The 21,895-nt window shown below is 51.0% G+C and overlaps 10 protein-coding genes across 10 annotated transcripts; 3 read left to right on the forward strand and 7 right to left on the reverse strand.

Moving 5' to 3' along the window:
* Positions 1 to 765: 765 nt before the first annotated feature.
* On the reverse strand, positions 766 to 2,638 carry N7443_007661 (uncharacterized protein; the record flags this gene model as incomplete). The annotated part of the gene is made up of 2 exons (XM_056887717.1): positions 766 to 2,447; positions 2,509 to 2,638. 2 exons carry the CDS (start codon positions 2,636 to 2,638, stop codon positions 766 to 768), a joined length of 1,812 nt encoding a protein of 603 aa, XP_056739408.1.
* Positions 2,639 to 3,046: 408 nt separating this feature from the next.
* N7443_007662 (putative endosome-associated ubiquitin isopeptidase (AmsH)) lies at positions 3,047 to 4,721 on the forward strand (the record flags this gene model as incomplete). The annotated part of the gene is made up of 2 exons (XM_056887718.1): positions 3,047 to 3,193; positions 3,255 to 4,721. 2 exons carry the CDS (start codon positions 3,047 to 3,049, stop codon positions 4,719 to 4,721), a joined length of 1,614 nt encoding a protein of 537 aa, XP_056739409.1.
* Positions 4,722 to 4,940: 219 nt separating this feature from the next.
* Positions 4,941 to 5,249, reverse strand: N7443_007663 (uncharacterized protein; the record flags this gene model as incomplete). Its single annotated transcript, XM_056887719.1, has 2 exons — positions 4,941 to 5,078; positions 5,142 to 5,249. 2 exons carry the CDS (start codon positions 5,247 to 5,249, stop codon positions 4,941 to 4,943), a joined length of 246 nt encoding a protein of 81 aa, XP_056739410.1.
* An 810-nt stretch (positions 5,250 to 6,059) lies between these two features.
* Positions 6,060 to 7,057, forward strand: N7443_007664 (putative oxidative stress response protein Oxr1; the record flags this gene model as incomplete). Its single annotated transcript, XM_056887720.1, has 4 exons — positions 6,060 to 6,457; positions 6,522 to 6,706; positions 6,756 to 6,861; positions 6,913 to 7,057. 4 exons carry the CDS (start codon positions 6,060 to 6,062, stop codon positions 7,055 to 7,057), a joined length of 834 nt encoding a protein of 277 aa, XP_056739411.1.
* Positions 7,058 to 7,416: 359 nt separating this feature from the next.
* On the reverse strand, positions 7,417 to 9,674 carry N7443_007665 (acetoacetyl-CoA synthase; the record flags this gene model as incomplete). Its single annotated transcript, XM_056887721.1, has 4 exons — positions 7,417 to 7,575; positions 7,642 to 7,982; positions 8,037 to 8,494; positions 8,542 to 9,674. The coding sequence occupies 4 exons, from the start codon at positions 9,672 to 9,674 to the stop codon at positions 7,417 to 7,419; spliced, it is 2,091 nt and encodes a 696-aa protein (XP_056739412.1).
* Positions 9,675 to 10,378: 704 nt separating this feature from the next.
* Positions 10,379 to 11,430, reverse strand: N7443_007666 (aldo/keto reductase family protein; the record flags this gene model as incomplete). Its single annotated transcript, XM_056887722.1, has 2 exons — positions 10,379 to 11,325; positions 11,376 to 11,430. 2 exons carry the CDS (start codon positions 11,428 to 11,430, stop codon positions 10,379 to 10,381), a joined length of 1,002 nt encoding a protein of 333 aa, XP_056739413.1.
* A 780-nt stretch (positions 11,431 to 12,210) lies between these two features.
* On the reverse strand, positions 12,211 to 14,735 carry N7443_007667 (uncharacterized protein; the record flags this gene model as incomplete). Its single annotated transcript, XM_056887723.1, has 3 exons — positions 12,211 to 13,029; positions 13,088 to 14,616; positions 14,717 to 14,735. 3 exons carry the CDS (start codon positions 14,733 to 14,735, stop codon positions 12,211 to 12,213), a joined length of 2,367 nt encoding a protein of 788 aa, XP_056739414.1.
* A 269-nt stretch (positions 14,736 to 15,004) lies between these two features.
* trm10 (tRNA (guanine(9)-N(1))-methyltransferase) lies at positions 15,005 to 16,234 on the reverse strand (the record flags this gene model as incomplete). The annotated part of the gene is made up of 1 exon (XM_056887724.1): positions 15,005 to 16,234. The coding sequence occupies one exon, from the start codon at positions 16,232 to 16,234 to the stop codon at positions 15,005 to 15,007; it is 1,230 nt and encodes a 409-aa protein (XP_056739415.1).
* Positions 16,235 to 16,441: 207 nt separating this feature from the next.
* N7443_007669 (putative NADH-ubiquinone oxidoreductase subunit GRIM-19) lies at positions 16,442 to 17,076 on the forward strand (the record flags this gene model as incomplete). Its single annotated transcript, XM_056887725.1, has 4 exons — positions 16,442 to 16,492; positions 16,578 to 16,684; positions 16,809 to 16,961; positions 17,028 to 17,076. 4 exons carry the CDS (start codon positions 16,442 to 16,444, stop codon positions 17,074 to 17,076), a joined length of 360 nt encoding a protein of 119 aa, XP_056739416.1.
* A 766-nt stretch (positions 17,077 to 17,842) lies between these two features.
* N7443_007670 (karyopherin MSN5) lies at positions 17,843 to 21,769 on the reverse strand (the record flags this gene model as incomplete). Its single annotated transcript, XM_056887726.1, has 4 exons — positions 17,843 to 18,519; positions 18,571 to 20,638; positions 20,694 to 20,882; positions 20,936 to 21,769. 4 exons carry the CDS (start codon positions 21,767 to 21,769, stop codon positions 17,843 to 17,845), a joined length of 3,768 nt encoding a protein of 1,255 aa, XP_056739417.1.
* Between the last annotated feature and the right edge of the window lie 126 nt (positions 21,770 to 21,895).

Genomic DNA, 21,895 nt, shown 5'->3' on the forward strand with positions numbered 1-21,895 from the left:
GCGTCTCTAAACGCCTGTTACACGTCTCGAGCAATACCAATGCACCTAATGCCGAAACTAAACTAATAATATTATGAATAATATGAAATGCGTCTGAGCAAGGAGCAGGGGACTCACGTCCAAAGGATAAGGAATCTCGTGACGACTAGGATGACTCCTAAAATGAGCAATACGCCGCCGACCAATCCATCGGCCCCGTGGGGGGTTTAACCCTTGACTATCAGTCCGCGCCAAAATCCGTTCCTGTTTTGTTGGTATCGACCCATGCTCAATTAGGGGTTATCAGCATTATAGTTCAGGGTTTTCCTTTATCTTGCTTCCTGCTTTTTAAAGAGACGGGAACTCGGGAGATGACGCCTGGGTGCATTGCGCTACTGCAGGTGTGGGTCTGTACCCTAGGGTACATTTCAATGGATTTCAATCCTTTGTTTGTATGTGTCAAGAGATGCGACTGGGACGCGTCTCGGGTCATCGATGGGGTCCGAGTAAGGCCATTTCCCTTTATTTACAGTGTGACCCTCGTGGAATGGCTCTTTGGAGGGGCTCGCTTACTCTCAGTTCGGCGGGGCATGCGACAGACCGTTGAAACAGTAGTATTCGGCGTGACCTAAAAGCCACCGAGCGGGGCGTGGGGTACGTGGGCTAGGGCCACTCGCTAGTGTAGGTGGTAGATAGGAGTTATTGTCTATGTCGGGTCTATAATTATATGCAGTAGTGTATATGTACACGTGGTATTGGGGGTGTTGGTATTGTACAATCCGGGGATTAGCGCAGTTTGAGGGCATGCCCCGATGAACCCCCGGTCACGGCCCCGGTCAGAGTACCTCCGAGCAGTCGATTGAATTGCATCGGAGAAACATCCGGCCCGCTGTTTTGATACTGGAGAAGAATGTCCCAGATAAGAGAGACTGGCAGCCTCCTTATCCGTGCATAAGAGAGATCGTAGTCGATGTTCTCTTGGAAACAATCGTTCGGATCCAATGTAGGGTCCGGCAGCGGCATGGTGCCGTAACCTGGCTTTAATCGCTTCATGGCGTACTTGGCGAGGATTGGGAACTCCTTGACGATTTCGTTGGCTGTTCGTAAGGGGAAGATGAAGTTGTAAAGCTCAGCCAAATTCAGTTGGTCGCGAGTGCTGGAAATCGACGAGAGGGTGTCGAAGAGCTCGACCAGCTCGACGCGCTTCTCGTCTGAGAGCTGACTGAGTTTCTGTACCACAGGGGGGTTGGGATCTGCTTCAAAGTAGACAATGGTTCGCGGCAGACGAGGGAACTGGTCATCCGGGTGAATACGCAGCGCTTCGAATGGCCGCCGGTCGTGGATGAGCATAGAGTTGTCGAAAGAGCCGGCGTCATTCAAGACACGGCCATCGTCTGCTACGCGGTCATGACCCCTCATCACGCGGTGATGGGTGCCTTGGAGCAATTTCTCAACAGTATCCCGCATTCCCGCAGATCGTTTATCAGCCCTCTCGAGCTCTTCCGGATACTTGCTGGTGTCGGCAGCTATGCGTGCCAAACTCCGACTAGCTTCGTCCTCTTCGAGTTCGATTTTTGCGACGTGGTGGCACCACCACGCCTGTTTATTGTCGAGGTTCAGAGAGTATAAAGCGACTTGTGCATCCCGTCTGACGACCTTGTTCGTGCTCGACTCCTTGGCAATACGGTCCATCACAGTGTCATGCCATTCCACGCGTGGTCGAAGCATGTACATCTGCGAGAGCTTTCCTGGTCGGGGACTCTTTGGTGCCAATTCGAGTGGAGGTATCTCCCGACCAGCTGGGGTGATGATGTTGTTTGCAGCGGTTCGCTCAGCGACTCGCTCCCTGTTGAGCACGAGATTATCCCAGTGCTTTAAGCTCTGCCAGGTTTCGTTCTCGTAGGTGCTAGCCACTTCAAACGCGTGCTGTGCCACGGTCTCCGTCAACATGGATGTCCGTCTGCGGTCTATGACGGTGCGCGGGAGAACGCTGCATTTGCTGTTACCCGGAAGTGAGGCCAGTATTCTAACACTGCCATACATATGCACTCCTCTCTGGTTCAAACAACTCTCCATCATTACGCTCCACCATCGCGACGGTGTAAAATGGTCTCTTATGCTGCGCTGCTCAGGTATGTTGGCCAAGACAAGCAGTGTGTCGTTTCTGGGCAACACTTGGCCTTCTGTATTTGGAGGCCCCTGTTCGGGTAGATGTTTGGCGAACACCTCGCTCCAATCATATAATGAATAGGGATCCAGGGAGACCATCTCGTACCCTCCTCCGCCCTTGACAAGCCGCTTCAGGCTTTTTCCGTAATTTTTCTTGTTCGGTTCAACGAGTAAATGGCGACGAGGTTTGAGATATTTGTTGACTTGAGAGGAGAAAACTCCCGAGGAAGGCCATAGATCGAGGATGTCGACTGGGGTGTTTTGCTGGAGGTACGGTGATAGCCGCTTCAAAATGTCGTCTGCGCAGTTGTTCAATCAGCGTCTAGATCTTTAGGCTTGGTTCCAATAGCTGCGACTCACTGGTAAGTTCTTCATTGATAATTTCTGCTTTGGCAAGCTTCTGTATCCCGAGGTCGTTGTACACATTCGTCTTGAGCTCGTTCGAGAGCTTGGCGAAGCGAGTTGCGATCGCCCATTTTTTCGCTGACATGTTGGAGTCGCACAGCAATAGGCAATGCGAGTGCAGTCGGGGATGTTATAAAGGGCAGATTGATTGGCCTCTGAGCAGCACGGGCATCGTGGGTGGCTCAGCGTTGAATTGTAGTTGAGTGGAAAACTGAAGCGTGCATCTCTGCGAACTCCGAGGCGGAGTCGACCTTGGACCTTGCGGGTTCCGCATTTCATCCCGCCAGGCACCGATTTCCTTTCAATCCACCTCGAAACCTGACCGCCTGGATGCGGCAGCCTCGACGCTGATACTATCTGGTCTCTGCTCCAGCTCCTATTCTATTGCCTAATCTGCGCCAAACATGCCCCTTCGGACCCGCTGCGGGTGAGGGGTCTTGATCTGGAACATCCCACTTCTCTGCACCTTCCCTTTGACAAAACGACACACGATATGGCTTCCAACATCCCGGCGGTTGCCACCGGTGGAAGCCCTCCGCAAAGCGTGGAGAGCATTACAAAAACCGCCCAGGACTACGAGTACAACGAGAGCGTCCCGCTACGATATTGGTTGAGAACCGCCGCCACCCTCATCCGCGAGGTCAGTATGCTGCACTTCCTTTGTGCCGGTGTTGAGAAGCTGACGCCTCTTGCAATTCTAGGCCCAAATTTACGAACGCGAAGGACGTGATGAGCAAGCATACCTCCTGCTCTTCCGACATGCCCAACTTATTCTGGTACGCCTGACGAACCATCCGGACGCTGCAAAGGACGAGAACCGGAAAACGCTCGTTGCAGCGGAGAAAGAAGTCGCGAAGAATCTTGTCAAATTGGAGGTTTTGAAGCCGCGGATTAATAAACGATATGAACGTTATACTCAGTTGATGCGCGAACGCCAGTCGCGAAAGGTCTCGGAATCTGTCATTCTACCGGAACAACAGAAGCGGCCTGCGGATGCTGCCCTGACTGGCGTGGTGGAGCCATTAGAAGCTGGAGAGAATCGGGACCTTGCCGTTCGATTGGCACAATCAGAGCTCACCCGCAGAGCGACTCTTCGGCAATCTCAGAGCGATGAAGGCCGACGCGCTGCCGGTGTCTGGGGCAACTGGGAGACTGCATTGAAAGCAGATAATCGGACAGGCGATCGTGACTTGAGCCAACGAATTCAAGATATCCGACTCAACATTGAGCACAAGCAACCTGCCCAGCAGCCCACTGCGCGTCAATTGCCCTCGGGTGTCGCGTCAGTCACCTCGGCCTACAAGTACCCAACCGTGCCACGGTCAAAAGCCCTGGAGCCCAATGTTTCTCCCGGCCAGATCGCCATTTGGGATAAAAATGCCGAGAGGCAACCGCCTCCGGTTCTTCCACCCAAAGAGCATATTGCACCTAGCAGAGCTAGTTTTATCAACGGCTCAGAGGCTCTAGATCTTCCGCCACGTCCGTCCAAGGTATCACCTGGCCCGCCACCTCCCGAGAAATTACGCCCTTCTGAAGACACAACTTCTACGCGATCCGATCTCGACCCATCTAGTTACACCTTTAAACCCTCTGCATATCTGGAAAATGGCACTCCCCTGCGCTCTGTCTTTCTTCCAGCCAATCTCCGCTCGCGCTTCCTGTCTCTTGCCGGCCCTAATACCCGTCGCAATCTTGAGACATGTGGTATTCTCTGTGGTACCCTCGTCTCAAATGCTCTTTTCATCTCTCGACTCGTGATCCCCGAGCAGATCTCCACATCTGATACCTGTGAGACGACCAACGAATCTGCCCTTTTCGATTATTGTGATTCAGAGGATCTGATCATGCTTGGATGGATCCACACACACCCGACGCAGACCTGCTTCATGAGTTCGCGTGACTTACATACTCACAGCGGCTACCAGGTCATGCTTCCTGAGAGTATCGCCATTGTGTGCGCACCGAGCAAAGACCCCGACTGGGGCGTTTTCCGGCTGACGGACCCTCCTGGTCTGAAGACAGTACTCAACTGCACGCAGACGGGCCTGTTCCATCCACATGCTGAACAAAATATTTATACTGGGGCCCTAAGACCCGGACATGTTTATGAAGCCGACGGATTGGAATGTGAAACTGTAGACTTGCGTCCGAGTGACTCGCGAAACTGATTAGATCCAATGTGTTTTTTTCATATTTGGTCATGTCATTATATGAATATGATACCCTCGGCATTTGATAGTGCTTTTTAATCTAAAGTTGGAGCTAGTTTCGAATGCCTTTTTTTTTTTTTTTTTTTTTCAATCCAGATTTCTTTGGTACAGTGTACACGCGTCTTCTCGACGTTGAGCTCGTACAGGCTCTCCTTTTCCACTGTCAATAGCCAAATGTTACTCTTCGGGCCCATGTGAGTGCTCCTTCTTGGGATTGTGCCTCTGCGCAGCTGAGCCAGAGCTGGCTTTTGCCATATTTGACGGGGTGGGAGAGCGACGGTCTCGAGACTTACGGTGCCTATGCGTACTGGCACTCTGGATGAATACGTGAATCGGTGAATGTTCGCAGCAAGGATTAATAGTGGACGTTGAACTAACCAAAAGCCCGCGGTCTCGAACATCTTGCTCGTGGCTATGGAGGCCTCCCTCCTCCATTTTGACGATTTCATCGCGATATTTGTCCGAACGGGGGATCTTCTTAGACATAATTGCAGTGAAGACTTTCTGGATATATTCAAAGTTCGAGAATTCGATAGACAGAAATGGTCGCCAGGTACTAGATTCAGCCATCATATGTTGCTCAGAGTGTCATGTTCTCCCCGACTTGGGCGATTTATATAGCATTCTGGTCCGCCACGGTTTCGTCATCTTGTGATTATAGATGGCGAGCCGGAAGTTTCCCCCGTTGCGAATAGAATATTCGAAGATGGTTATCCGGTAATCAGATTTAGGAACCAAGACATACTTATAAGGTCAGGGGAGTAGACAGCTGCCTTGACGCTCCGCGATTGTGCTTCCAGCATCTCGAGTGGCGGTAGACATGGGACAGTCTAGATCTAGATATTCTCGGCTTCAAATGCCTCAAGCCACGACTGTGCGACCTTATCTGGCGGAATGATGCAGCATCACAGTCTAGAATGTGAAGCTAACGTGGCCGACTTCCCCACATGATAAGCGATAAGTTTCGACCTTGAAACATGAAACACGAAACACGAGACAACCTACATCATACAACCTACATCATACAACCTACATCATACATAACACAACACACCCCCTCACTTTGGCCTCAGCAATTGGCAATTGCCCGTATGTCGTCCTCGTCGCAGGGAGATTTCCCTTCAGAGACCCCCCACCACCTCCAACTCCTCAAGATCCGGCTCTCACACGCCCCAGCAAACCCCTTCCAATTCTTACAGTCAAGCCGCCTCTTACTTTTCCTACCCAGTCAGCCACGTCGTCTCGGGCCTATACCGTCGCCTGACAGACCCTAATATCGCCAACGCTCCCTCAAACATGCCGTGGTCCATGTCATCCTCCTCCTCCTCGGTCTTCACCCCACGCCGAACAGCCTCACCATTCCAACCTCCACCCCTCACACCCCTCTCCCTCATAATCCCTAAAGGGCAAGACCTCCTCCAACAGCAACTTTTGACACGCGCCCTAGCAGAGGAAATCCGCCTCCTCGTCCCCGCACGTCTCCAACTCGTCGAGAACTGGCGTCTAGCATATAGCCTCGATCGCGACGGCGCCTCTCTATCAACCCTCTACGACAACTGCGAGGAATTCTCCCACCGTAGCCCGCGGGCAGGCTACGTCCTAGTCGTACGCGACTCCTCCCCCGCCGGCGCTGTCTTCGGCGCATACATGACCGATCTCCCGCACCCCGACTCCCAATTCTTTGGCACCGGCGAGTGTTTCCTCTGGCGCGCAAGCATCCTACCACCCCCCGTCTACCCTCGGTCTTGCATTCACCAGCGACGGACCCCAGACGGAAGAAGCTCTCGAGCGCGCTGGTCTCCCGCCTCCCCCTTCTGCGGATACCACCCACGCCGGACGATGGAGTACATTCCGCAGCGACCCCGGGGCGAAATCGAGAACCGCGTCCCCGGCTCACAATCTCAATATGAATATTAAAACTAATCTTGCCGCTGCTAGTGGCGGTGCGCTGGCGCCTCCGTCGCCTTCGTCTGTTGGTACACCTTCCCGCAGTGGTGCGAGCACCCCCTGAGCGTATTCGCTTCAAGGCCTTCCCGTATAGTGGTGTCAATGACTATATGATGTTCTGTGAGACTGGGTTCTTGAGCTTGGGCGGCGGGTAAGTCATTCATCTTGCCGTTTAAAGTGACTAGACTAACAATCATCCTAGCGATGGACGGTACGGCCTCTGGGTGGACTCCGGCCTAGAGAAGGGCGTCAGCTCTCACTGTCAGACATTTGGAAACGAGCCACTATCTGATGAGGGAGAGAAATTTGATATCCTCGGCATTGAGGTGTGGTACGTTGGCTCATGATCTGCACCGAAATACCAAGAGCGCACAGCACAACATATAAACTTGGAAACATGGAGGGGAAAAGCAAAGTGCGGGCATTAAGAAATAAAAATAACCCGATGCTGGGAAGCAAATATCTATCATTGAGGAATTGGTGGAATTGGTGGATTTACCCTCAATGGCGCATCTTACTGCATTTACTTTCTAATACCTGAACAGTGGCTCTGCCGCTGCTCTTGTTCTGTTTCTTTCATGGAATCTTTATCTATGAAATCTTCATTTTTCTTGGCTCTGCTGTTGAGGTAAAGATACCAGGGCGTATATCCACATTCTTTCCATTGCGCCAACCATTGTATTTAGCAGGAGTATTGGCGTTTAATCTATAGCTTCGCCTGGGGATGAAGCATCTTCTCAATATCCGCAAACTGGTAGTAGAAGTCCAGGCTTTCTGGGTTCAACAAGGTACCAGATGGCTTGATCTTCTTTCCAGAGACAATTTGCTTAACGGGTAATTCGACCTTCTTCAGGTTCACGGTAACCTGTATATCGTAATTAGCGAGGCTCTCCTCAGTCTATTTCAGCATTTCAAACTTTCTGATACGTACCGGGATAGCAGGGGTCTCAAAAATGTATTTCGGTACATGTCGAGCACTAAGTGCCTTGCGAATAGCGTCTTTGATACGCGTCATTAATGCCTGGTTCGCCTTGAAGCCAGGACGCATGAGCAAGAACAGCATCACGGATTCATCTGTATCTTTGGGTCTCCGTTGACCAACGCAAACGGAGTCGACAATCTCTTCTGAGAATTGGGTATCGATCACGTTGTAGATCTCCGCAGATCCAAACCGTACACCGGATGGATTCAATACGCCGTCTGATCGACCGAGGAAGAGGACCTGGTGGGTATTTGGGTTAATAGCGATAAAGTCGCCATGTGTCCAGACATCTGTAAAACAAACGTTAACCACTAATTTCCGCCGAAAACATAAGCAAAACTCACTATCAAATCGAGCAAAGTAGGCATTGAAGTACTTCTTCCCATCTTTATCACCCCAGAACTTTACAGGCATACTAGGGAATGGCGCAGTCGCGACAATCTCACCGGGTTCACCATCTGGTGCTTTCGTGCCTTTGACCTGGGTGACCCCTTCGTCTACTTGCTCAAACGCAGCGATAGGAATACCCAAGCTAGGGCCTTGGCATCCACCCACGTAAAGGGGAGAAATCGGATTCTCGAGACCGAAGCACGCTGCAAGATCGGTGCCTCCAGAGATATTGGCTAGGAGTACATGTGGTGGAAATCCCTCGTCGTAGAACCATTCGGATAACGACTCGGAGAGAACCATTCCGGTGCTAGTGACTCCTCTCAGGTGTTGAAGATCGGCAATCTTGCGAGGACTGATCCCGTTTTTGCGTAGTTCCTGCATCCATCGAGGTGATGTACCGAAATGCGTGACCCTGGACGTTTATTAGGACGAGTGGAAAGATGTCATCGGGGTACATACTTGTGTGTTTCCAGTAACTTGACCAGAATTGTGATGTCAGGCAAGAACGGACTTCCATCGTAGAGAATCGGCCTCGCGCCAAAGATCAGCGCAGAAACACAGGACATATACATAATCCATCCGGTCGTAGTATACTGCAAGACAGTAGCAGTGGCATCCATGCTGCGATTAAGTTTGGCCTCTTTGTTTGTATTTAGTAGGACACCTCCGACACAGTGAACGATACACTTCGGTTCACCAGTAGTTCCCGAAGAGTAAACAATCAAGAACGGGTCACGGAACCCGACTCGAGTAAACTCCAGCTCATCGGAAGATGCGGTGGAGAGGAACTCTGCCAGTGTTCGGGTTCGTGGGATGTGTTTCACATCCGCAGGACGACCTCTGAACCTGGGAATAGAAATAACGCCCTGGAATTCCTTGATGTGATTCAAACCTTCCACGATCTGAGTGATCTTGGGTCGAAGATCGACTGTTTTCCCATTATACACGGTCGTATCATCGACGAAGACCCATCGAGGATCGATCTGTATAAGACGATCTAGAATCCCCTTAACACCTGTATCAGTAGACGTGGATGAGAAGAGAGCACCGAGGGCTGTGGTCGCAAGGAAGATCGTCATAGTGTCGATACTATTGCTAGCAACAACAGCAACTCGATCTCCACGCTTCACACCAGCGACTTTCAAAGCCTGAACCACTCGACCAGTTCGCTTCCTCAACTCCTTCCAAGTAAGATTAACAGCAGGCTCAGCATCACCCTCTCGAACTTCCGTGATAGCAATTTTGTCATCTTCCTTGCCAACTTTCGTAATGGATTCACCGGGACCCGAAGTGAAGAGAACATTCTCAGCAAAATTGAGCCGAATTCCCGAGAACCAGTCGGGGATACTGTCAATGCGAGCTGTTTCATCAACAACACGCTCGTAGGTCCCTTCGTGGATGATGGGGAAGTACTTCCAGCAGAAATCCCAGAATGAGGTACGATGTGTGATGGACCATTGGTACATGGCATTGTAATCTGGTAGTTTCACGCCTTTGGATTGTTCTAAGCTTCGCTTGAACTGGGCCATCGCTGTTGACTCGGGGTCAGGGTGCTCCCAGAGCTTGCGAGAGATTGCCGAATAGGCCGACATTGTATCTGTCTGATGAGGTAAGGAAGTTGAGGTTGATAAGTGAGTCAAATATATTAGTCGTCAAAATGAAAGTTCTATATATGCCGTGGCGGCAATCGAAGTGCGCCGCGGCTTAAGTTCGGCTACATCAAATGCGGGGTTTGCGACGTGCAGTGAAGTAAGATCTTCATCTCTAGTGAATGCGAGCCTTTTGGCACCTTGAACAGCTAACTAATCTGCATTTTTTGGCGTCGTCTATCGCATTTCCACGAACAAGTCTACCCTGCGCTTCACTCTAAGATATGTTCGAGTTGCTCACCAGCTAGCAGTCACTCTCCACGATACACTGCGACTCATTGCCCGAGTGCCTAATCTTGGCAAGATCACCCCATAAAAACGACATTGAGTAACATCCAGCCTTCAAGTTGGTAGTGCCTTGACAAAATATCTAACTTCAAAAACACGCAAGGTTGTGCTGGGTAGATCCCGTACAGCTCTCAACGGCCCAATGCTCCAAAATCGAGATTATGTGGAGAACCAGGATTCAAAGTGTAAGAAAATGAAGAGTGAAGGAGGACGAAAGGAAGTGAAAGATAAAACACGAGCTGAATGTTTACTCGTGAGGTGTAATTATGCGACGCCAAAATTCAAAACAAGAAGCATTCACTGGAAAGTATCATGGTCTGTCCAGAGACATCTATTTTAAAGAAGTCTAGACATACATATTAATGCCAGTAATTCGGTGCAACGCTTTTGACCAAAGCCCACGCATTCTCAACGACCTCGACAACTTCATCAGGCAAAGGTCCTTTCTCTAAATCCATAAGATTCCCCTCAAGATGCTTAATACTACTCGCCCCCACAATAATAGCATCATCCAAATTCTTTTGCAGTCGAGAGTGATGCTTCAACCATCTCAACGCCACCTCAGCATCCGTAAGCTCATACTTCACAGCCACAGAGTGAACAGACCCAATAGCATCAAAGTAAGCATCGTTCCAGTAACGGTTTCGATGAACAGTACCCTGAAGAATCTTAGGATCGAACCTCGATCCTTGCTCAAACTGTGTCTGGTCCCTTGTATAACGCCCAGTGAGAAGACCACCGGCCAGTGGTTGGAATGCGTAGAGAGAGATGCCGTATTTGCGCAGACAGGGGAATAATTCGCCCTCGATACTGCGCTGGAGTACATGGTACACTCCCTGGTAGACCGTTGGTACAATCCAGTTGTTGATTTTGCAGATTTCGCAGATCTGGGCGACTTCCCAGGACATGTAATTGCTAAGACCGAAACGAGTGAAGTGGCCTTCCTGGTGGAGCTTATTGACTTCTCGCAAAGTGGCTTCGAAGGGACTATTGCGGTCTGGGGCATGAAGGTAGAAGATATCGACCTTTTCGGTCTTGAGAGCCTGCAGGCTGTTGGTCAATCCGCGCCGCACATCTTCGGGGGAGTGTGTGTAGCCTTCTCCTAAGGCTGCGGATGCCGCGTTTGGGTAGAGCTTTGTGTCCATTAGGAGGCCTCGCTCTTTCCATGATAGTGAGGCTAGCATCTCCTCAGACGAGCCGCCTCCGTAAATTCGAGCAGTATCAATCTCATTGTGGCCGTGCCGTTGAAATGTGTCGAGAATGTTGCCTGCGACTTCCAAGTCATGAACACGAGGTCCCATTGTGTCTATCAGTTGTCAGTCATTGATGCATAGATGGGGGTCATGTCTTGCTTACTCGGCTTGCCTAGAGACATGGCTCCAAAGACAATCTTAAGATCGTTGTTGCTCATTGTGAATCATATATCTGGTACTGCGCGGATGACTGTGTATATGCAATGTATGGAAGTGGATTGGACAATGTTGATGGGACGAGAATGATGAATGTCTGCTCAAGATCGATCCGCTATTTATACAGAGAAAGAAAAGTCCTCATGCTGATGCAGCTCCAAGCCTCCTGCAGAGTTCGTTTTGGCCCACTATGTCCGAGTCTAACCCCGGCGCGGCTGACGAGTGCCACTCCGATGCGCTGCCCACAATTACGAGGTGCAAATTACTTGGTTGCCATGGTTGAAAGGTGGATTCCACCTAATGCAATCTCGAATTAAAATTGATGGTGGCAGGTTAAAGTTGTATGATATGCAGGTCGGATTTAAGGCCGCGGGATCACCGGCATGAGGCTAAACTTTGAACTGCAAATTCTACATTATTTTCCGCACCCGCTCTGACCCGCGATGACTTGGTTTTCTTTTTCTTTCTGAGTAGAAATCATAATTCCTAGGGTTGGGTCTCTGGAAGCTATGTTTGGTTTCCATGAGTGGTTTCAGGATATGGCTTGTATTTCCTAGCTAGCTACCTAAGCAAAAAATTCAGGCCTCCGTGCATTCCGAGCAAAAATCAAGACATAAACGTCGCATCACTACCTAAGCAGCGCGACGGGTCCCCAAAGAATAGTAAGAAGCCCAAACAACTGGGGAAATGAAACAACAACAGGGGGTATGGAATAAAATCAAAAGACACGCAGGAATTATCAAGAATCTAGCGAAAGCTTCGAAAATAGGGGAAGCAGCTTTCTAGTAAGGAGAGTTGACAATGTCCTCTCTTCGGAGGTGACTGTGTCTGCCGGCGCTCTTGCGGACAGGAGTCATGGGTCCAGCGATGCTCTCGCGAGTAGGCTTCTGGAAGCTGCGTTTAGCGACCATGTTGACCTCGTTGGGTAGCGCGACAATAACGTTCTTGTCGGAGTTAAAGCGGAAGTTGTCGGCCATGACGTTCTCCTCGTAGCGCTTGATGGTGTATGGGTCCTTGCGGCCGGCAATGACCTTCTTCATGCTCCAGGTGATGATGAAAGGACCGGTGGAGGTGATGATGGATGTTTCCTCGGAGTCAACACCCGTGTTGAAGCGAGCCTGGGTGAAGGACAGGGGCTGCTTGGTCTCGTGCTGGAACTGCGCAACGTGGGCGGGCTGCAATCCCAGACGGCGAGGCTGAGGCTTGGAATCCTTGGCGAAGGGCTTCTCGAATCCGAGCTTGCCTTCGTTCTTGCCGTCCTTCTGCTCAGCGTCAATCAGGAGAAGATAGGTGCGACATGTAGCAAGCACCCAGCGTCCATCGGCAGAGACGTCCAGACCGACAATGGCCTCACCAAGGGCTGGGATGTGTGTCTTGGCGTTGATGCCGAGGCGGTCGAACATGCGAATATCTCCCTTGTTGGAAGCAACAGCGATGTAGCCCTTCTCAGTCGTGGCCAGAGCAGAGAAGTCGTTCTTGCTGGCATATTGCTTAAGATCAGCGTCCACCATCTTGTTACCGGTGACACGGGGGTCAATACGGTAAAGAGCATTGGAAGACGCGCCAACAAATGTTTGAGCAGACGTCAATTGTGAGAATTTCTGCGAGGTTCATTAGTAAATTTAATGTAAATGTATGTTTTGACCGAGGAAAACTCACGCTCTCAGGACCAAATGTCTCTACACGAATATCGTCGTGGACCTTCCACTCATCGACAACCTTTCCGGTTTCAATATCCATGCGGAAAAGGGAGTTAGGATCATCTCCGTTCTGGAGAATCAGGTTACGGTCCTCTGCGTGAAGCATGACTTTCTTGGGACTGAAGAGCCTGCCCTTGGGCGTTTCCACCTTGGAAATATTGGTAGAGAACTCGAGGTTGTTGTTGTCGGTGTGCTTGAAGACACCGATCTTGGAGCCACGAACGACAAACGAGCGGTCATTCTTGAAGCCAACTGCCAACTGAGAGTTGACGTTGCCATCCGCATCCTTAAGGTTAACATCCTCTTCCTCCTCGTCGCTGTCGTAGTGCTCGCTGCGCTGGCCATCATCTTGGGACTCATCCTCAGATTCTTCCTCTTCCTCCTCCGGCATATCAGGTGCGTCTTCCATGGTAAGGTCCTGGAATGCCTCGAGAACATAATCCCGATCGGATTCCTTGGCTTTGGTCCACTTCAACTCATTGAGCTGTTCCCACAGAGCCTGCATGATACCCTGTTGAAAACGCTCCAGAGAGGCCTGATCCTTGAAACGAAGCAACCAGGAGTAGACCGAACCATCCTCGGCAAATTGGTTGAAGATGAAGGAGATGTACTCAAAGTTGAAGACGGGATTTATATCTGCCACAACGGCTTGTCCCATCCAGTCCTTGTCTTTGCCGCTGATCTGCAGCCAGTACTGCCAAGTGCCGACTTCTGACACATTTGCAACTACCTCGTCCTCCTGCATGATAAATGTTCCAGTGGAGAAGTCGTAGAGATGTAACTCAGCCGTCTCTTTCGCGAGTTCTTCCTTGCTGTCAGGCGCCTGGGCAGATGGTGGGGCAGCCGTGGTAGTTTCGTAGATTTCATCCGACTTCCCCTTGCTCTTAGACTGGGCGTACTTGACTTCTTCCGCCATCGCGGCAGCCGAGTCTCCAGAGGTGGGGGCATGGACTGGGCTTGCAGATGGAATAGGCCTTTCCTGTTGGTAGGCAAATTCTTGCAACTCAGCCTCAGTAGCCTGCTGACCACTGCGGCGGAATTTGCGCTCGTATTGGCACTGCAGAGCAGCGATCTCGAAAGTGGCAACCTTCTCAGAGGGAACTGAAGGGTCACAAATGAATTCAAAGAGATCACCCTCGTCACCGCTCAGATCGTCCCATGCAAGCACCTTGTTACCATTGTCACGGACTGTGGAGCGGAAGTGCAGGCTCTGGTCCAGCAGGAAAACCTTCTCGTCTTTGTCCAGACTATCTCCAGCACCTTGTTCGTCCTCGTCCTCCGCAAGGTCCTCCTCGCCTTCCTCGTAGGCTCTCTGGATCACAAGTTGGTATTGGTATTCCTGGCCAGTTCGGCGGATGGTCGCAGCGGCGTCCTTAAAAATGAGCTCGGAAACGCCTTTGGGAGAAAGCGGTCGGACAAGGAACAGCTGGCCTTGGGGGATTTCGATGATTGATTCTTTGGAAGTATCACCAAATATCAATTTGCCCACTACAATTACAAGTCAAATGTTAGTTATTTATGCCCTTCAGTGGCAAAAGGATGAGCGTCGGTATGGAGGGGTTCGGCGCGGGGCACGCGTTTTTCTTACCATTGCGGAGCATAAACATGGTCGCGAGGGGCAGCAACCGAGCTGGTTTGTTGTGGTTGAAAAGGAAAGGGTAGATAGGTGAGAAAAGGCGACTGGCGGCAAACAGAAACGTGAAGCAGAAGCCTTATATGCCACCTAGGGGACCACGAACGAAGTTGGAAGGAAAGAATAGATAAGTTGCGTGAATCTAGAGAAAATCGCCTCCGTCATCGAGGGTGGCGCTGTGGCGGATGCTTATGTAATAATAATATAGATCGCCTAAATAGGCAACCGATGTAGATGCTATATCTAATCTTCCTTCTCTTCATCTTCATTCACTTCTTCGTCCTCCGCTTGTTCATTCATCCTCTTGAGAGTTGCCTCATCATCTTCTTCCTCCTCCTCTTGTTCATCCTCCTCGGCAGCCCCGGTATCCCCGGCATCACCCTTTGCATTCCGGAGTGTCCCACCCTTTCGTTGAGGCATAATCTTCATAAAGGCTTCACCCCAGTCACCACATTCCAGCCACGCCAACATAATATCGACCACATGGTTCGTAGTCATAACCGCGCGGGAAGACATCTTAATATAGTCACCGATCGGCAGTTTGGCTGTCTTGACCCCAGCCTCGAGCGCACTCTTATAGCAAACCGCCTTGTATCGGTTCTTATCGACCAGCCCACCGATAATGTAGGTATCATATGGCCTGAGTTCATGTAACGTGTTGTCACTGTCACTGCTGAGGTAAATGACTTCTCCATCTTCAGGTTTGGCATCCGCCTTTTTGGCGAAGGGACCTTCGAGCTTGCCTCCTCGTGGTGAGGCCATCTGCTGCGTCGCAAGCTTGGCAGCATGCACGAAGTTTTCGGGGACGAGCTTGATTCCCTTCCAGTTCTTGTGGGGAGTGAGGACCGTGTCAAATCGTTCCTTCAGTAATCCGCCCCATGAGCTGAACATCAGGTGTCCGCGCCAGGGCGCACGACTGTTCTCCGAGTAACAGCGTGTGAGCTGAGATGCGAGAGAAATACGCTCCTTAAAATTCATAAGATCATCGTAGTTGCAATCAACGACAATGGTGAATGGTATCAAAGTCGATCGCTTGTGTCGGGATCTTGTGGACTCCCACTGTTTGCGCAATGCTAATACAGCTTCCATGCCACCGGTTGCCAGTGCATCATCACACATCTTTCGTCGACGTTCCTTCTTCGCTGCCATTTGTTCCCTTCTCCGTTCTTTGCGCAACTCGCGTTCTTGTTCGTATTTCTCTTTCCGGCGGAGCTTTTTGAGTGCGTTCTTCGACATCTTGGGCGCGGCATCGGCATCGTCGGTCACGGTTTTAGCTGTAGAATCATTGGCAGCAGCTTCATTGTTGGCCGGGAGCTCAGTAGACTCGGGCTTCGAGTTGTCGGCAGCAGCGGCCTCGGTTTCCTGCGGCTTGTCGACCGCCACAGCGCCCGTCATAGCGGGGCCAAGTTCTTCAGGCGTAGGCTCATCATGGCCAAGTTTGGCCATTTTCATAGGTCTCTCTTCCTCGTCCATGGTGGGGACAGAAACTCGACTTGAAATGAGAAGCGGGTGGGCAACTTGTGTAGATCGGCGGGAAAAAAGTGCATCCACGGAGGTCAACCAATGATGAGCGTCTCAGCCCACATTACTGTACAGCACCACGTGACCACATGTCACCAACTTCTCCGGCGACTCCTCGATTTGCATCCAGGAACCCCAAAACAGCCCATTCCCATCATCATGCCTCAGGATATGCCCCCATCGGGGGGCTACGCCCAAGTCCAGTACAAGGTATGCCAGTGATGGGCAATTTCCTCGAATCCCAGCGCCTTCCGAGCCCGCGAGCTCTCGATGCTAACCCTCGTTCGATCTCTAGCGGAACATCCCCGCCCGCGGTTTCAAGCCATGGCAGTACATGCTCGGCATGCACGCTATTATGGCCTATGGTTTCTATAGATACTTTCAGGGTGTCCGTGAGCAGCGGTACGTTTCGTGCAATGGCTTCCTCCGATCGAGCCGAGCCGCGAATGATCGGGAGATCGAAATTGCAGCCTGAGCGTCAGAACATTGAGCAGGAGACTAACGTGGTTTCTTTTTTCATCTATAGTGAGCTTGCGCGCGAGAAGATGTGGTCTCGCCTGCACCTGATGCCTCTCCTCCAGGCTGAGGAGGACCGCGACCAGGTCCGCCGCTACTACGCAGACAAGGCCCGCGAGAAGGAGCTTCTCGGTGAGGAGACCAAGGTTTACAACTCCGACCGGTACGTGCCCAGAAAGACGGCTCCTGCCTTGATACACTAATGGTGGTTGCTCATTTGGTATTACAGTTTCGTTCGCCCTACTTTCGGCTACCTTCCCGCCAATGTCTCCAAATAAACACATTTAGCGTCAATTTTTGCCATCGTGTCTTCCCTGTAATCGGATATGGACAGGGTGCCTTGAGCGAATCCTCGATTCTGTTACTGGAGGGTTGGAGTTGATCTGGTTGGATAATGATCTAGAGATCATGGTGGCAGAAGTGCCTTGTCTCGAAGGGATCGAGAAAAACACTGTAGATATTATGTTTTCGAAGAAAGTTTTAGTTTTGTCTTGCAGCACATCTGGTTTCATATGTTTGACTCTAGTGAAGACCCCTACATTGTGTTCGTAGTAGCAGTGCTTGAGGAGATAGGTACTTGCATACGAGAGCTCTGGTGATATTAATCTTTAAATGTGCTTGAGCACCTCTGTATTGTTTCTTTTGGGTTTCTTAGCCGTCTATGCGGTATAGAGGCCCATCTATAGAATGCTCAAAGCGCCGCCGCTGGGGGTAGTCGGTGAAGTTTGCAAATCACAAAGTAAAACAAAGAATAGAAAGGTACGCTCAGGATGCAAGTCGCGAGAACTAGTCCTCCAAAAGCCACCTAAGATCAAAAAAGGAACAACATCACCAGGATTAGTGATGAATGTTTGCTGTCAAGTCTCGCCATGTTATTTTGTTCGGGACGATGCGTGCAGATAAATGCCTTGAAAGGGAACAAAAATATGTCTGAAAAGACGATTGAAGAAAGGCCCGGCAAATTGTTGGGAAGGGATAAAAAGAGAGCTGTCAAGGCTCGTTTAGAGTATCTCTTTGGTCTGTCTGAATACCGCCAGTGTGCGTCTACCCGAACATATCAGCGACACCGGAAAGGTCCGGCCCGTCGTTGATATCGACACGATGGCTCTCCTGCTGAGTCTCCATCTCGTTGGTCATATATCGGGATTGAATTGCGGAGCGGGCCTTGCGACGCTCCTCGCGCGAGCCAAGGATCTTTCCTTGCTCAGCGACGCTGACGCCACGCAGCGGCTCAAGAAGCTCCAAGATCAAAGCACGTTGTTGACGAGGTGACACGCAGCGCTGGAGGGCAGTCTCCGTGTGAGCGACCTTATCTTCGGTAATGCCAGGCAATGATAGGAAGGTAGCACGTGGTCTCTGACTGGCAGTCCCATACAGAACCCAGATAGCCGCAATAAGCTGTGCCAGGTCTTTCTGCATGTCGACGAAGTAGGATTCGTGAACAGATGTGATGCACGCCTGTAGAACATCAGCGCAGATGAACTCCCGAATAGTCACTATGGTCGGGCTGTTATTTGGCGGGGCGAAGTCGGCGAGAATCGATCGAACCACCCGGGTGATGATGCTACAGCATCGAGTGTCGCGCATACGAAGGGCGTGGGTACAGAAGAGCATGACAGGTTCGAAAATTTCGGGCGATGAGAGAACAAAGTGTCGGATCGAGTCAGACTGTTCCGGGGTCGGTTGCGGTGCACTGGGATCTGCCTCTGTCCTGTCGGGGTCTATTTAGGGAACAGTATTAGCATTAGCTTCTTGATGATCTTGCTAAGTACGGCTTTCCAGGGGATAAATGTGGAAACCGTTTTGCTCGAGTGAGTTTGATGAATAGCGATGGGTCTTCTCACCTCCTCTCTGGGGGTCGAACAAACTGGCGACCATAATGACCGCCGAGTAGGTCAATTGCCGAAGGACACTCTCTGATTTCATCTCATCGGTGAGATCACCATCTGAGAGTCCGTTCTTTCTTTGTTCGATAAGTTCCCACTCGGTAGTGATCTTAGTGTCAATGCTCTTGAACAGAGTGGATAGCATAGGGGGAAGAAACTGGCTGCGGTACTGCACCGGGCAGTCATCAATTAGGCAGCGGGAGATATTGAGCAAAACGGAGTACTGGTGAGAAGACAGATGCTCTGCATCTTTGAAAAGAGCCTCAGAAAGAGGACCAGGAAGCTCAGTGAACCCGTAGAATTGATGTCGCATTCTGCTCATACTGAAGAGCATGGAGTAGCCTGATTCACGAACAGCTCTGATCTTGCCTCGGACCGAGGACGCAAATCCTTCAAGGGTGGCCTTGGACGCAGTAATCTTGGCATAGAAATCATCCCGGCTGCCACTGGAAATTCCCGCTTGCCAGAAGCGATCGGTTAGAATCCGCTCAACCACGGCCCGCATATCATCACTCACAGCCCAGTTGGCAGGATTGTGGAATGCATGAGCGTGGCTGAGAAGATGAAGCAGAGTGGGAAGAATTTGAGGCATCAAATCCTGCCACATATCACACGCCACCCGATACGCCGGAGCGGATTTCTTCAACTTGTCAGTGGTCACTGCTAGCATGGTTTTGGTGCCACGCAGAGGTAGCATTTGGAATTTCCGGGTCATCTCCTCTTGGACAGTCTTTCCCTCGTTATCCAAGACAACATCGGCCCAATCTGCCAGCCGGTGTGCTTGTTTGGCTTGCATGTAAGACCCGACATTCTCGAGTCCGAGCATTGCACAGAATCCCTCAAAGGACGAGCACATGCGCCGGAATTCCTCGTCCTGCCAGGCTTCTCTGATAGGGCCGAGGAAGGTTGTCAAACGAGCCTGGCGCAGATTTGGGTCAATGTTGTTTGCTCGTTGCATGATGATTACGAGAATTGAGGTCAGCTCCATCTTGAGCTTGTCATCGACCTGGTTGGCCTGGGTGATCTCCGTGATCTTGGGCTCGAGCAAATCGTAGAAAGTCGAAAAGTAATCGGCATAGCGAATCGCAAGTCGTCGGAGTTCGTGGCTAGCAAGCCCATGAAGTTCTTTCACAGCCTCGGAATAGACGGGACATGAGGGCTGATCTGGAAGGCGTGTCATAAGGATGTGTTCAAGGACCTTGAGAGCAAAGGCCGGGTGGTTGTCCAACGCTCGAGACGAGATGTCAACTACCAACTTGATCACTCGTTGTTTCAAAACAGGGTCCTCAAACGACCGTTGCATCAAGGTTGAAGCCCAATTCTCCACAGCATGCTCCAATTCGCTTCGTTCGTGCTCATCCCGCTGAGGGGTCTTGCCATGAGAATCGAGCCACTTGTTGAAACCTTTGATGACGGCTTCCACAACAGCAAATTGAGCATCCGCGCGCATGAGTGACAGCGCAGACTTGCTGAACGTTTGCATGCTGAACGGCTCAACTCCATCGTACAAGTTGCTTAGGTTATCGTCCACTCTGCTCAGGATCTCACGCACTGCTTCCTGCGGACGCTTGATGGTAATGGACTCGATGATTGATGAGCAATAGCGTCTATAGTTCCCGACAAACGCGTGTCTCTCGGGCGTGGTATCAATATCTTCAATGAGGAACTGTACAGTGGGATCTTCGGAATCTGTTGGGAGGGATTCCCAGCGGATCAACCTTTGGGTGCAGATGTTCAGGAAACTGGGAGTCTGGCTCACCACGAAATCATCGGTACCGATATTTCGAATTGGAAGTAGTCGAGACCAGAGATGCAGGACAGGAATAGATACTGTCAAACTCTGGTGCTGCATGATATTGATCATGAAGTTGAAGAACGGTGGAAGATCCAGCCGGTACATCATATCCAGGAAAAACCTTTCGTCCTCCAAGCAGCCAGCCACGTAGGAGACCATCTATCATCACTGTTAGCCAAAAGTTAAATAAATTGTGCGATTAGTGTCTTTTTACCTCCGAGAGCTTCTTGGATACCAAGTACTTCGGCTCATCAACATCATCTGGCCCTACAATCGACCATTGATATAGATTTTGGAGAGTGTTGAGGTATTCGGCGTCGAAGATCAGGAAAAGAAGATCACGCGAATCCTCGCTGCCCATATTGCTTCTTCCGTAGAGCGCGTGCAATGCTTCAATAGCGGCCTATTTCAAATTAGTGTCTTGAACGCCAGAAATGTCTTCCATGCCGGTCTTACCAAAAGAACCTGTTCGTCTTGACAAGTCAATGCTCTGAAGATGCTGGAAACCGCCTCGGAGGCCGCAACAGCTTTGTAGATGGACCAAGAGAGCGCTGATCGCAAAGCAGTAAGGGCCTTGACAGCCGCATCTCTGGCCTGGGGCGAACTCGACACATTCTGAATACAATTATCCAAGAATTGGCAGATCCGAACGAGCCAGCCCTCATCACCACACCGCAGCGAAGCATTGGTGTTCTTGTCGGGGTTTATCTGCTCGACAATGGCGGCGGGTGTGAAGATCTCCACGAGAGCCCTGTTGAGCTCCGATCCGCGCAACGAAGATACGGTATCTTCACGGAAGAAGACATCCTCCGACAGGGTCTCAAGCACCGCGAGGACTAGCTCATTATGTACCAGCGACGATCCCCAGAATTTCACGAGCGCAGCATCCATATCCGTCCAGTCCAAGCCCCAGCTCTTCTTCGCGGCCTCCGACCATAGTTGCGGGATCTTGTTGCGGAGATAGTTGGGGTCCTCGGGGCGAATGTTCTCGGCGAGCTGGAGGATCATCGATCGAAGGTTCGCGGATTCTTCGGCCTCGGCGTCGGTGAATGAGAGATGGCGCAAAACATGGTCCAATAGTGTGAGACCGAAATATCGAACCACTGGAGCATGGTCGGCGCGTGAGGCGAGGAGGAACCCATTGCGGGCTGCCGCGTCGGTTTCTTTGAGAGACTCAACAAATGTCAAGGCTTGTTTGCGGAGCTCGTTCGTAGACGTCGGACTATGGATCACTTCAAGGGCTCGAACAATATCGGCCATGCCGGCCTCCGAAAGCTCCTCGGCAGCCATGTTGTTGGCGCGCCGAGTGCAAATGCCTAGGAGCGGAAGTATGCGAAGGGCGCGTTATGCGAACGAGGAGTAGCGGGCCAGATGTGAGATTTGCGCGTCTTCTCGAGATCAAATTAGCAGGCCAAT

This window comes from Penicillium atrosanguineum (genome assembly GCF_028827265.1).
Source record: "Penicillium atrosanguineum strain IBT 20685 chromosome Unknown utg000006l_segment0_segment0, whole genome shotgun sequence".
In the NCBI taxonomy this organism is placed as follows: Eukaryota; Fungi; Ascomycota; class Eurotiomycetes; order Eurotiales; family Aspergillaceae; genus Penicillium; species Penicillium atrosanguineum.